The 14,104-nt window shown below is 39.3% G+C and overlaps 1 protein-coding gene and 1 long non-coding RNA gene across 3 annotated transcripts; one reads left to right on the top strand and one right to left on the bottom strand.

Annotated features, from left to right (window-relative positions):
• The first annotated feature begins 1,213 nt into the window (after positions 1-1,213).
• LOC143219773 (nose resistant to fluoxetine protein 6-like) lies at positions 1,214-14,049 on the top strand. 2 transcript variants are annotated; one of them, XM_076445653.1, is made up of 14 exons: positions 1,214-1,885; positions 4,281-4,525; positions 5,551-5,744; positions 6,194-6,315; positions 6,740-6,982; positions 8,010-8,217; positions 8,292-8,457; positions 8,734-8,813; positions 9,147-9,242; positions 9,317-9,446; positions 9,739-9,913; positions 10,163-10,305; positions 10,378-10,503; positions 12,827-14,049. In XM_076445653.1, exons 1-13 carry the CDS (start codon positions 1,669-1,671, stop codon positions 10,501-10,503), a joined length of 2,145 nt encoding a protein of 714 aa, XP_076301768.1. In that variant the 5' UTR covers positions 1,214-1,668; the 3' UTR covers positions 12,827-14,049. The 2 variants fall into 2 exon arrangements, with proteins under 2 accessions (XP_076301768.1, XP_076301783.1); XM_076445668.1 differs by having other exon boundaries at positions 1,743-1,885; positions 4,400-4,525.
• Positions 8,841-12,866, bottom strand: LOC143220030 (uncharacterized). The gene is made up of 3 exons (XR_013011559.1): positions 10,982-12,866; positions 10,704-10,918; positions 8,841-10,613 (listed from the first exon to the last, which is right to left on the bottom strand). It is a non-coding gene; the product is annotated as an uncharacterized LOC143220030 (long non-coding RNA).
• Positions 14,050-14,104: the final 55 nt, after the last annotated feature.

Genomic DNA, 14,104 nt, shown 5'->3' with positions numbered 1-14,104 from the left:
TGGACCTCGACTCGACGAGTCATTGCGGTAACATGATCTAGTACCTTCTTCCGATATGACTATCCGCGATAGCTTATCTGCATATAACATAGTTCTTATATTGTGCAAAGTCTCAACTATTACGCACTTGCCCCGAAAATGAAGCAAGTGCGTCTCTGAGAGTTAAAGGGTTAACGAATGATTAACAAGTCTGCTATAAAATGCTTCTTATTGCATGAAATTATATTTTTTAGTTTTATAGTTATCCATTTTTCAACCAACAAGTACTTTTATGCTGAAATATGAGAGGGGATACAGCGATATAAAACATAGTTTTCGTTTGTTCTTACGTAGTTGCGAAACATGTTATGGCTAAAAAAAAACCAAATTATCTACTTACCCTTCCTTAAGAATTATAGTACAAAAAATAGTTAGACATAGTTAACATGAACTGCCTAGTACGCACTTACCCCACCGTGATAGTACGCACTTGCCCCGTGTAGTAATATTTACGGGGCAAGAGCATCTTAATGTTTCTCTATAAATTTTAAAAAATACATTAGAAACGGTTTCTTTTATGTAAACCGACATCAATATTTGTTGTACTTATTGTTAGCTAAAATAACAACAGAGAATATATTAATAACTTTTAAACTATTGCACGGTCAGAGTAACCTCAAAGTTGTACGTGTACCTCGCACGTGACTGTTTGGCATTGGTTGATTTAAACGAGCAAAAAAAACCTCTATTCTTGGGCGAGATTTATATGTCGGATAGTTTATATACTACATTCATTATACTACATTAATAATTAATAAATACAAGCTAGAGAAATTTCGTTCATATTATAATAAAAATAACCAATTAACGCACTTACCACACTCCACCTTAATAGGTATTCTGTGATCTCCGCGAAAATTTGCCACAAACCTCCGAAGAAATTCTCCAGAAATGTATGAAGTACAAGTAACTGATGAGATCATAGCAAAAATGGCACAGTGATGTTTCACTCCCGAGTTACCAAGTAGCAAAATGGTGGATTTGGTCAGCGGAAGGGTAAGTTAGCTGATCAAAGAGACTAGCATGGTGCAGGAAAGAGTGAGTATGCTAGCGCAAAATCATTAACAGTGGAGACCCGTTCGGTTGATTACCGAAAATCGTATCGACGATCGTTGTCGAGGACCGTCTCGACGCCAGTCTGGTGGGGCACGATTCCATAGCTCAACTTCGAAGGTACGACGACGCCGATGATGACGCAGGCCATGAGCACTGCTTGCTTTCCAATCGGATTCTGTGATTATGTACTTCCTCTGCCTCTGCACGGCAGTTCTTTCCCGGTCGTCGTATCTCCTTGGTCGGCGCGTGCTCACACAAATAAATTGTAACTCCCTCTGCGGATACGGTCTGTCTGTTTGGGATCGCAGTGAGGTGATCGTTGAGATCCTAGGATCCATAGGAGTGATCATCGCGCGGCTCGACGTTGGTTTTCGGTTCGGTTTAAAACCCCGATCGCCGGGAACGAACCGGCAGTGCCACTCGGTACGTGAAACCGTCAGCTTCGGACAAATTCTGGAAAAACCGGGCGGCAGGTTACACGCGGCAACGATCCACGTTTATACCGGGACATACTGTAAAGCTGTTGTTATCAGTGAGCAACGCATCTATCAGTGATCCGCCGACAGAGACGATATGATTCCCTACGCGAAGGTGTTACTGTTGGCGGCGTTATGGGCGCAGGGTTGTTTCTCGAGCATGGCTGTCGAGCCTAATCGAGAGGCTATGAGGGAGACCATGCCCCTGTATACGGTCCTCAGCAACCTGGAACTGTTGAACAACACGCAGTGTAGAGAGGAGTTGCAATCGCTGCGGGATGCCGTGGACCACAACGTCCTGTGGGGCATGAGACGTTAGTAGAAGAATTTTCCATCGAATAGTTTGGATTTCGGTTAATCCTTTTTTTGGTGGAGTCTAACGGTCGTGCGATGTCAATAGAAGAATTTACACGCTTTTCTTTCGCTTTCGTTCCTGTAGGGGTCAAATCATTTTCGGGGTTGTTTGAATCGGATTTATTGGGGCACATAATCAAACAGCTTAATTAACCAGGAATCTGGAGTTCAGGCGTTGTACCTGACTGGAGAGCTTCGAGCTGTTGATTGACGTGTATCGACGGTAACGGATGGTGAGAGAAGGGTTGGAAGTAGAGAACCGCGAGGAAAGTCCGTAGCCAAATGAAACTAGACGGAATGTGCGTCCTGTTTCGTAACAGGCTCGTTTCCGTTCACGTGTATACACAGAGCAGAGTAAGGCAATAATCAACTAATATTTAAAAATGACTGATAGTCCTTTTGAATGTTAGTCATAGCAAAATAGTTATTAGTCAAAACTTTTTGATTAGTTACTGATAACTAATTAATAATGTTAATGTACGTTAATCGCACAATAGTGACTGATGACTAAAGATTGATAATTGATCATCAACTACTAATTCACTAATAAGCAATAACTAAGTATTTGCCATTTAGTTATCACTAACTAATCAAAAAGTTCTTACTAATGACAGTTTGGCTAAGACTAACATTCGAAAATACTATTGGTTATTTTTAAATATTAGTTGATTATCGCCCTACTCTGACACAGTGACCGTTACGCCGTCGGATAATTCGGGCCGATAACGCGTTCGACGCTTGTGCAACGCTCACCACGCGGGGCTGTGTATCGCGATGACACGACGATCCTCTCAATCGTCGGATTTTTCACGATGCCACGCCGCACAGTGGGGTATTTGGCCAGTTTAGCGCGCCAAAACTATTGCGACGTTATTAATAATGTGGAGGTCATAATATTACATATCGTTGAATTCGTCATAACACCTGCTATAACACTATCAAATCAAAAATACAACTTAATGTTTAAAAAAATCTAAGCGACCTTGTTTTTTTGTTTTAAACAAAATTGTTTTGAAGTTTTACACATTGAAGTCTATACCTATGTTGATACTGTTAAACTTTTATTTCAAACATTTTTTCGTCAGATTATGAGAAATTACTATTGCAAACAAATTTCACGCGTTGCTGTGGTAAAGATTTGATATGCATAGAGTGATATGTATCGCACAAAAAGCTAAATATCTTTTGTGTTGGCACTTGTTGGCACCTAAACTTTTATGGATTATATAAAGCAATGTCTACTGATTAATCTCGCAAAAAATAAAAGAGGAGTTATGCTGAGAAAAAAAGTTATGACATGATATATATTAATTTTCTGAAAAAAATACATCACTTTCGATTGTTTATTTTATCGAAACCACCGAAGAGAATAAAAAAATGCCATGAAATTAATCTATACACCTTCCTTTACATCCTAGATTTGGTCCTATCACGATTTTATACACTAAACTTGTGAAACAAATCATTTCTTTAACACAAGTTTTTCGACACTTCTCTTGGTCACGAGAAATGTTACTTTCAAGTATCTGAATGTTACTAAATAGTACTCTCTATGGAAAAATATTATTGTAGATTGCTCGCATATATGTATATTCAGGTTTATGAGAAAAAAATTTTAATCATTTTGAACAAACTGAGAAAATATTGATTTTTGACGCGCTAAACTGGCTAAATACCCCACTGTGCGCCGCACAGTAGTGCCGTGACGGCCAAAAATCGATTTTATAAATTTTCGATTTAAAAAAAAAAGATTATTTTTGTATTACCAAATAGTAAATGTATAATGTGCCAGCCCAATTAAAAAAGAAAATTTTTTACGGAGATATAGGCATGGCAAGTAACCTATATTTCCCTCTTGGGAATTCACCAGTTTTCGGGGTATGGTTTGTTCGGTCGCGGTGGGAAGAAGGATGTCGAATGTGACAGAGAGAGATGTGCTGGGTAGTGAAAGTAAGGTAGCTGTTTATTAGCTAACGAATGAAGTGATTAGTGTAAAAATCATTCTGATTAAAGCTAGAAAATTAGAGACGTTCTCCAAGGCAAATTTCAAAAAAGATTAAAAACAATTAGCAGGAGAGTGGGAAACATTCTTTGTCAAACTTGATTCGGATGAATGGAATAATTAGGAACAACATAACAGCAAAATGTCAAAAACTCAGGGAACGAAAGTCAAAGCGATCTCCGAGATCAGTTAATTCAAGAAATAACTTGAATGTATTCGAGTGCAAGGTACAACATTTTATTTAGTTGAGAAATAATGAAACCACTGAGACAAACATTAGAGACATCGTCAGGCTAGGTTATTCACCTTGGGATTCTGCACATGGACTCAATATGAATTGTTTATTTATGAAGTTCTGGATGTTAGTGGACATCCCGGCTCCGGATTTACTCTTGGGAATAATTTCTGGCCGGGTAGTCGGATGGGTTGCGTTTACATACATAATAAGAGGAACATCCCTGTGTCATTGAAGCTCATGAGGAACGTGTCGCAGTATCGCGACCCAAAGACCGAGTTCCCGCCGTATCCTGTGCAATACTACGTCGCGAGGTTCGTGCATAATAGCACGCAGCAGTACCATATGGGAATTTCGGGCCAGGTATGCTTGCTTACCATTACTGTTGGATTTCGTTGTGATAATATGGTTTATGAAAATATTGGATTTCGTTATGAATAGTTTCATTTCGGAGAATAAATGTGTTAAACACAGTAATATTTGCACTTACCAATCAATCACAAAGGGTCCATGCAAGGATTAAGAAATCACTTTTTCGGAAATACACCGAGGAACTTAAAAGTTAAAATTCAATAAAAGTTGAATGAAAACGAAGTCGGAGAAGTATAACGCCAGTATCTGAACAGGAAAAAATCAATTTCCACTAAGTTTGTATATTTTGCTTGTCGAGAGTTTAGGAAGAACTGTAAAAAAGCAGTTTTGCACAGTGGAAAGAACCTATTTAAACCGTTAATATAAGCAATGAAACGCTTCATTTTGTATTATCGATGCTTGACCAGAAATGTCTCGATTTGCATAAGTTTGCTTCACCGACTGGAAACTTTATTAAATTTCTATCTTTTAGGTTTTTTCGATAGCTCCTCAGTTTGCTAAATAAGAGATATTTAAAAAAATATTAACTCTCTCTTTCTAAGATGTCCCGATTCGTTGTAATAATGAAAAGAACTGCTGTAACATCGAACTGAACTCAAAACAAAAATTCCAACGTTTATCCAAAAGCGATATGAATATTATCTCATGAATATTCCACCTCAGTATTCTTTGATTCCGACAAATTCTTGACGCACGGGAAATCTATTAATAGTCCTTCGAGACACTGTGCTAAATCCAAAAGAATCTCGGTAATCTTCCCAAAGACGTCAGATTTCAATTCTTCATGACTTGCTGTTTCCGCGACATAATACCGTGAATAAAATTAAAGGAGTCTGACTGTTTAGGACAAAATAAATAAACGAATATTCCAGAATACAAGTATCAGATTTGAAATTGTTAAACAGTATCTCGAACACCCAGCTGCCTCGACGATGAAACGTCGTCGTCGCTTAGAAACTTAGGGGGTGATCTGTATCACTAGAATCCTGGAAAAACCTGGTATCGTTGTATTTTAGGAAAACATGGTGATGGGAATGTGTCTGCCATCATCCTGCACAGTGGACGAGTTAGCAGTAATCATAGAGAGGATCTTCCGTGATAGGACTCTCCTAATTGGGCAACTATACTCCGCAGACTTTAAGTTGGTCGAGGTCTCCGATGTGACAGATGATCACCAGTGGTTGCTGAGCGGCCAGAAGATCCTAGCGATGTAGGTAGCCAAACATAATCGATCCTCTTCTCAAGATCATCGACAACAAATCGATCGACCATTTCGGAAAACTTCGTAACTTATTCCTCTCATCTATAGACGGCAGATTTGATTGAAAAAAGCATCAAATGAATTTAATCTTACTGGTACATTATTTAGAACCTACTAAAATTATTAAGAGAAAAAATCAATTTGTATGTAGCTTCTTTTTCTTGAAATTGATACAGATCATTTTTATTTTACATAAAGATCTACGATTTACTGATTTGTATATTGAATCGATAATGTCGCTTGACGTCGTTGAGTAACTCGAATTTTCATGGATACATCTGACAGTGTGATAACTATCTCTAAGACCTTATTCACGCCCCTGACGGAAATTATCGCGTCTTGCATAATAGTCGAGGTACTCCGAAAATATTGACATTTCGTGATTTGTTTACTCGCAGACTTTGGTTGTTGCTGTCCCTTGGCGTGGTGATCATCGCCACCGTGTACGACGTCATGTTTTACCAAAAACGACTGATGAAGAAGAAGGACTTCCTCACGTTCGAGAATAATAACAGTGCCGGTGAGCGCGAACACGGCGATTGTGGATCGCGCGTATCGAGAGATCAAGATTGATTGCCATTGATCACTCCGATTCCCTTGATCTTTTGTCAAAATTTACAAACATCGAAAAGAACGCGCAATTTGACTTGTAGACCGCGGATTTTGTGCATTTGTGACATTAGATAGACATGAGAGCCACAAACATTAATTTAAATAGTACTTCATTTTTATTTATCATTTCTATCGCTTAAGCAATTGTAATTTTAATGTATCAACGTGACGAACATTTTTATTGAACTAAGCAATCCACAGTCTATTTAAAATTCAAAGTCAGACATACAATTTTTTGATCGAAGCATTTAATTATATAATATAATGTTACAGAAGTAAGATTTTCATCTTGTTTTGAACATAATCGGAAAACTATGATTGAATGCACACAGAATTGAAGAACGACGTGGAAGCGAAGCGCGAACCTGAACCGGAAAGCGTCTGCTTGGACGAGCATAAGCCGGAGAGTATGACAACGAAGATTCTCCTGTGCTTTTCTGCGAACACGAACGCAAAACAGATTTTCACGTTCGAAAGTGGAGCGGACTCGCTGCCAGCATTACACGGCATCAAGTTTATAAGCATGATCTGGGTCATTTTCGGGCACACCGCTTACTTTAGCTACAGTTACATGGGTAAGGGAGTCCCTAACAACTAGCAAACTGTTTTACAACAATTTCCTAATCGGACAAAATTCTTGAACTGCTTTTCGATACTGCGCAATAATTAACTTCTGTTCCCCACAGTACACTTCGATAGATTTTCTAGTTGAAGACATTTGTTTAGTGAAATACTACGTGTTGAAATTTTACACATTCTTCTGTATTCCTAAGCTGAGTATACAGGGTGTACCAAAATTCCTTCAACAGCCGGAAATGGGAGGTTCCTGAGATCATTTGAAGCATCATTTTCCTTTGTAAAAATGTTATCCGCGGTTTTGTTTAGGCGTTATTAACGAAAAACACGGACCAATTAGAGCGCGACTTAGACGCGAGCTGACACAGTCGGCCAATAGACAGTTGGCGCGCAAGGCCGACTGTGCTAACTCGCGTCTAAGTCGCGCTGAATAACTCCTAAACAAAGCCGCGGATAACATTTTTGCAAAGGAAAATGTTGATCCAAATGATCTCAGGAACATCCCATTTCCGGCTGTTGAAGGAATTTTGGAACACCTTGTATAGTGATTATTTTAGGAAATGAGTGTATTAACTAAATCTATACGTTAGGTAAAAGGATGGCTGGTGTGGGTGATAAATGAGAACAACTATTGACGGTGAAGCCGTTCGCCAAGAGTGCGATTTATTAATGATCTCTGAGTAGTTGAAACTCCGAGCGTCACTGGAAGAGTGATCGCGCTCAGGTGAAGTCTAGTCTCTAGTCCTAGTCCTAAGGACACCTTGTTGCCAGCGTGTTTGCTGCGTGCACCTCAAATGTGCTCTTGGTTTTTCTATTTCGATATTCCTTCCATTATATGTATAGATTGATTAAATTCAAAACAGTGAAAATATTTTAAGTTAAATTATTAAACTTGTGAAATTTAAAATTTTTAAATTTAAAAATCTGCAATCTAGTACTAAGCCCGTGTTAAGGGTAACACGTGCCCCCTTTTCGCCGACCTAATCGTCGCTTAGAAGGAATAATTGCAGATCTTTTCGATTTCAGTTAATCTACCGTTGGCCACGATGAGCTTGGACGTTATCATTGGTAAAGTAGTCAGCAACGCGACCTATTCTGTGGACACGTTCCTTTGCGTAAGCGGGTTCCTGATGGGTTCCATCAATCTGAAGGCGATGCATAAAAAAAATACGACGGTTACACTCAGAAGAAGCATGGTGGAGCTGATTGAACAGACCATCAAACGATTCATTAGGTAAATGCATCTTGCGATCCATATCCCTGATATCATCGGAACTGAATTGTCTTTCTAAACCATTGCCTTTTTAGACTCACGCCAGCGTATCTGATCGTGATATTCATCGCAATACTAAACTACACTCATTCTGAAAAGACCTCGACGTATCAGATGTACGATTCCCCGGGTTACTATTGTTCGAAATACTGGTGGAGGAACCTGCTCTACATCAACAACTTCTACTCGTGGGATGAACTGGTACTGAACACATTACTTATCTCGAAATAATTTATTTTTCATTGCAATTGACCTCGAACGACCTTGGGCGACCGTCAACGTCAGGGTTATCAGAATAACTTTATTGTAAACGGATCTTCGGACTTCAGTTTTGATATATAACAATAATTTTAGAAAAATTCCATTTAGTTTAAATTACGAGGAAAATAGTAAATGTTCCTTTTCACAAGGTTTTTGTTCGGGTTTGCATCGAAAGTTTGTGAACAGAATTATTTGCACGGTGTGTCGTTGTTGCAGTGCCTCAGCTGGAGTTGGTACATCAGCAACGACATGCAGTTCTTCATCTACGGCACCATCCTGCTGTTGCTGTACACCTGGTAAGCAACCCTCTTCTTTGTCTGGTCCATAGTTTCCCAAAATCGAAATATTGCACATGGAATAGATAACAGAAATAGTTTACTCAAAGCGGCGCAGACAAAGGATTTAAAATTTGAGGCCATGATGTAACAGTAGGTTTACGGATCAAAACAATGAGAATGTGTCTATCCAAATTTTTATCAATTTTTTAAATAATATATACCACAAGAAATATTAAAAATATGTATGTAAATCTAGCATTAAACAAGATTGGGAAAGTATGGTCTAGACTGGACGATGTTTAAACGATTTTAAACGGAAAAGCTAAATCCCCGTTCGGCGAACTGTTCCAGGCGATCTTACATCGGCTTGAGTTTGGGCGCTGTAACGTTGATCTCGTGTATACTATCGAATGGATACTTGGCGTACGATCTCGATTATGTGCCCACGTAAGTATCTCTGAAGTACTCTCTCCTCGTCCAGTAGCGTTTACTTGTACTATTGTCTTTCTGTTTCTATTAAGGGTGGACAATATGATGAGAACATTGACGGTGTTGTACATACGACCATGGCTCAGGATTGGACCATTCATTGTTGGATTGTTCACCGCGACCATTATGAATAAGATGAACTACAAATTGAACCTTACAACGGTAAAAACAGTTTTTTCTACAGTCTAATAATTATATATTACATGTATGTATTACGTATTTCAGAAAATTTGTACGCAATTTTAGAATGTTCTAATTGCGACTTTTACCTAACTGGTGAATGGAAATCAGTTCTACATTTCAGTACAAAAAATGTATTATGATAAAAATTTATCGAGATTACTGGATGTTAAATAATTATCAGTATAAATTTGAACAGGGGCACGATGGTCCCGACAGTCAACTTAAGAGTCGAAGTATTCGTCAGAGTCTAAGATTAATTTAAATATTCCAGAAAAGCAAAATACTCGGCTGGACCATGGGCGTGCTGTGCAACTGCTCAATTCTTTTCGGCGGTATGGAAAGAAATATGCCGCTACTCATAAGTGTTATCTACACCGCTATTAGCAGAATTTTGTGGGGCGTTGGCATATCGTGGCTGATAGTCGCGTGTATAACGAACAACGGAGGCAATTAAGCTCTTCTTTCTCTTAACACTAGGTTTACGAAACCGTAAATTTGATAAAAATAACGAGAATGTGTCTATCAAAATTTAACCATCTCTTAAAGACATAATACATAGTCAAAGATATAAATTCGTAGAATAATTCCACATGGACGTAATCATAAATAAAAAATATTAGATCGCGTCTCGTAAACCTAGTGCTAACAACATAACATTCTTCGATATTCAAATTCTTTTTCTTTCTTGATCGTAGGTATCGTTAACCAGATCCTGTCGTTCAAACTGTGGATACCATTGAGCAGATTAACATTCAGCGCTTACCTTATACATCCATTGGTCATAAGCACGATAAACTTGAACAATTCTTATCCACAGTACTTTGACCTGCTGACAGCGGTCAGTACTAACATAACCGAAGCACTGACTAATTCGACGAATCGAAAATTATAATTCATTCCACTTTCTCAGAGTATCATGGCCCTCGGATTCGCGGTAATGACTTACGTCTGCAGCGTGATGCTCTCATTGGTCGCAGAGGCGCCTGCCATAAAAGTGTTCAAGATTCTGACGACTTCGAACAGAAGGATGAAATGAGTACGTACACATACAATTATCCTAAATTAATGGCCTAGTCAGATCTATCACTCTTTTTAAGATGAAATCTGATTTATACTATTGGCAGCTGAAAAATTTCTGGTAGACACCTTGTGGGAGAATAACAGGGTTAATTCTGTGGCTCGTGGTTCATGGTTTACGTTCTTTAAACTTTCTGTTTATTATTGCTGAGAACTTACTTGTTAACGAAGCCAAGAGACCAAAGAGCATTCTTCACCCATACTATCTTTAGAGTGTTCCTAGTGGGCGAGTCTTTGTTGCCCTCGGCTTTAATAGAGCCAAAACAGATTTCCACGAGACAATCTTCATCTACATCTAATTTAGAGTGTAGTTAGTAGGTGTAGTTTAACTTTTCTCTATTTTAACGGAGTCAGAGCATTGCCCCATGACTTCCCTAAACAGTGGCGTAACGATTAGATACTAATTAAGCCTTGCCGACTTGTCATCTCTACTTTACCTTCGCGCATTGACGAAGAGATAAATGGAGCAACCAGTACCGATCGGTGATGACATCTTACAGCATCACTCTGCATTGTGCTCGCTGTAATATCTGATGGTAAATCGATCATTCTTTTATGAGTTTCGTTTTATCGTAAACAAGTCTCCGGTTTCGAAACCTCGTAATGCTTTAACGCTTATGATTACAACGTCCAAGGACGAGTTCTATCTCCTACAAGAATAAATTCAAATGAAAATAGTTAATCGTCCGCAAGGTGTTAACGCTTAAACTGTCCCTTCGTCGCAGCGTTTTTATTTGCGGATCCTCGCGAACCGGAAACGTCGTCTAATTGAAACCAGAAATTATACGCTTGCGATTCGACCTGGAAGAGCATGGAACACCGTTTCGTCGTGTGCAAGCTGAATTTTGTTTGGACACCTAAAAAAGTCATCCAATCATTTACAGAGCCCAATGTTGGATATTTCCAAGATGCATATTTCCGTATATCTAAATATTTAAACATTCCGTATCCCCGCCGCCAGATTTACGCGTGTCAAAAGGCCAAAGCCTATGCCTTTATTTTTTTTGCGCGATTATGGTTGTCCTGATCCTTGAACAGGTTCGGCTCTGATCCCTCGATCAATTTCGGTCGATTCCGGGTTTTTGCTTTTAAAAATGCATATTTTAAAGAGTATCTTATCCAGCACGATGTTCGGCCGTTTAAACAACAATAATCTAGTGCAAACTGTGTACAGTGTGACTTCAGCGACACTTTTTTTCCGCAAGACTTATCCAAATTCCCACGTTAATTATACTGCTGTGAAACACCATACTGCAAATAGAGAATGTGTGTGAACGCGGAGCAACCCCGCGGGAAGACTGCAACATGGGATCACGTGCTCGTGAGACATCACGTTTTGCATCCGCCGGCGGAAGATCGTCACTACATACTTAAATATCGTACAAGTAACTATTCATCGAGCGGAAAGGTACGACATACCTCGCCTAGTTGACCGTTGCTCCGCGTGCATGTCTCCTTTTTCTTTCATCTCCACACGTAAAAAGGTTTTTGCACAGAAAAATCCGCGGATTGCTTTGTTTCCGTGCCAGTGCTCGCGGAAACTACAGATTGACATTTAGCCTCTTCAGGGATAAATTCTAACAAGTTCAGCGACGAATCCTTTGCAATTATAAATGTACTTTATGAAATTGAACAGCAGTATCAACTGAACAAGATAGGAATGCAAATAATTGTGAATACGTTGAATAAAAGTGACACTACGTTACCTTTAGAAGGACTGAGCATTGAATCATAGGAAATATCGAACACATACTATATTCCCATTTCAAATATTTTTATTTAATCGTTGCTGTTATGCCTTCAAGATTACCATACAATAATTGTCTAAAATATTCTGAAACAAATGAGACAATGTTTCTTCGACATCTTTAACCTGATGAGTTTGAAGGGTCGTATCTATTATAATTAAAAATTGTAATGATCGTAATCTCGATCGTAAACTACAACGATCTTATTTCTGGAATTCTCGGACCCGTGATGTACGTCGCAGCATGTTTTAACGAAGTGGCTGTCGTCATTGTCGTCATTAATTAGAAACAACGAGCCCATTAAAGCTATAAACTAGTCGGGCATGTAGAACAGTATAAGGATAACCGGTTGGCAACTTATTATCCTTGTACTTGTGGGACATTGATATAGTTTATAGAGACTTTGCATACTGTGCAGGGATCCTCAGTTTCAAAATACCTAAATATCTAGTAGATGCTAGTTAATCTAGCAGAGCAAGTAGAGGAAGAAGAAAGCAACACCGTTGACTAATAATTCGTTTGCGTTTGTTTTAGCGACGGGGCTGCAGCTGATCACCGGGAAGGATGGCACGACGGCGTTGGCCAGCCACGAGGTGAAGAGCATCCCGTGCTTTTTTGTCGTCCAGCCACACCGGAAGCTTTTATACTTCTCCTATCGTTCACCGTTTCGCGCAACTCTGCACCCCATCGGGCCACCTTACAATTTCTGGTTGCACATCGTCGTCGTCGTTTGCGCATCCTGTATCCCCCTTTTTTACCACACTTATATTAGCTTGCCGTGTCGTTGTTGTTGTTGGATGCGTGAAATCTTGTAGTCGAATTTTAAACCACTTCCCGATGAGCTAGAAACTCGAAACTTTAAACATAGCTCAGAGCTGGATGACGATGCAATATTAAAGAACAAATTTTTTAAAAAACTGTGCGTCTATGAGAAAACAATTTTAATATTAACCGTCACACTTTGCCGCACGACGCTCGGTAGTACGTCATCGCGTTCAGCGATCCCCACTCCGCGCCCCAGCGCTCCCTACTCCACTACGCGTTCCCATTCCGACTCATCCCCACTCCACTGACCCACTTCGCACCGAACAATGATGCCATACGAGGGGAATCACGGTGAGATGATGTACCCTCTCTCTGATGACCAGACCAGTCCACGGCACAGCTACGGTCTTATTGTTAGTAGGGGGCGTTGGAGTGTGCGCATGGTGCTGGAATGGGATAGTGGATGAGGAAAAGGAGGAGAAGAAATGAAGCCGGTTTCTCTCTCAACAGGCGACACTGGCGGGGTGTGATACTGCGAACTGCCAGCCTACGGGACTTGGTGTCACCCGAATATTTCGGTGTTCTCTTACGCCCTCTAGGATATATTCTGGCTGGAGTGAGAAATAGATGGCCACTGACGGCATTTCGTCGGTACAAAAGACCACTGTCTCGTGATACGTTCTTCGACGAACGTGTTCAAGATAAACAGGTATTTCAGACGATGTTGTGGTGTTCGCTTTTTAAGTTTACAATATTAGCAGCAAAACTAATATCAAGGACAAAACTTTCCTTGAAATATTCTACGTAAGAGCATAATTTTAGGGAAATCAACAATTCCTACTTCAAATTTTATACGTGATACCTAAATTTGTAATATAAAAAAGTTGGTTTGAAACGAAAGTTCGTAGCGTTTTCAAATTAAAATTCAAAGATGAAATTATGATGTTTATACATAGATTTGTTTAATAACATATTTTCCATTTTCTTCTATTACTTTTTGCCATTCTTTAAGTGACTGATCATGTTATTCAATAAACCTATGAATAC

The sequence above is a fragment of the Lasioglossum baleicum genome, chromosome 1, assembly GCF_051020765.1.
Source record: "Lasioglossum baleicum chromosome 1, iyLasBale1, whole genome shotgun sequence".
In the NCBI taxonomy this organism is placed as follows: Eukaryota; Metazoa; Arthropoda; class Insecta; order Hymenoptera; family Halictidae; genus Lasioglossum; species Lasioglossum baleicum.
The sequence above is the reverse complement of the archived record's forward strand: the minus strand, read 5'-3'. Positions and strand labels throughout refer to the sequence as shown.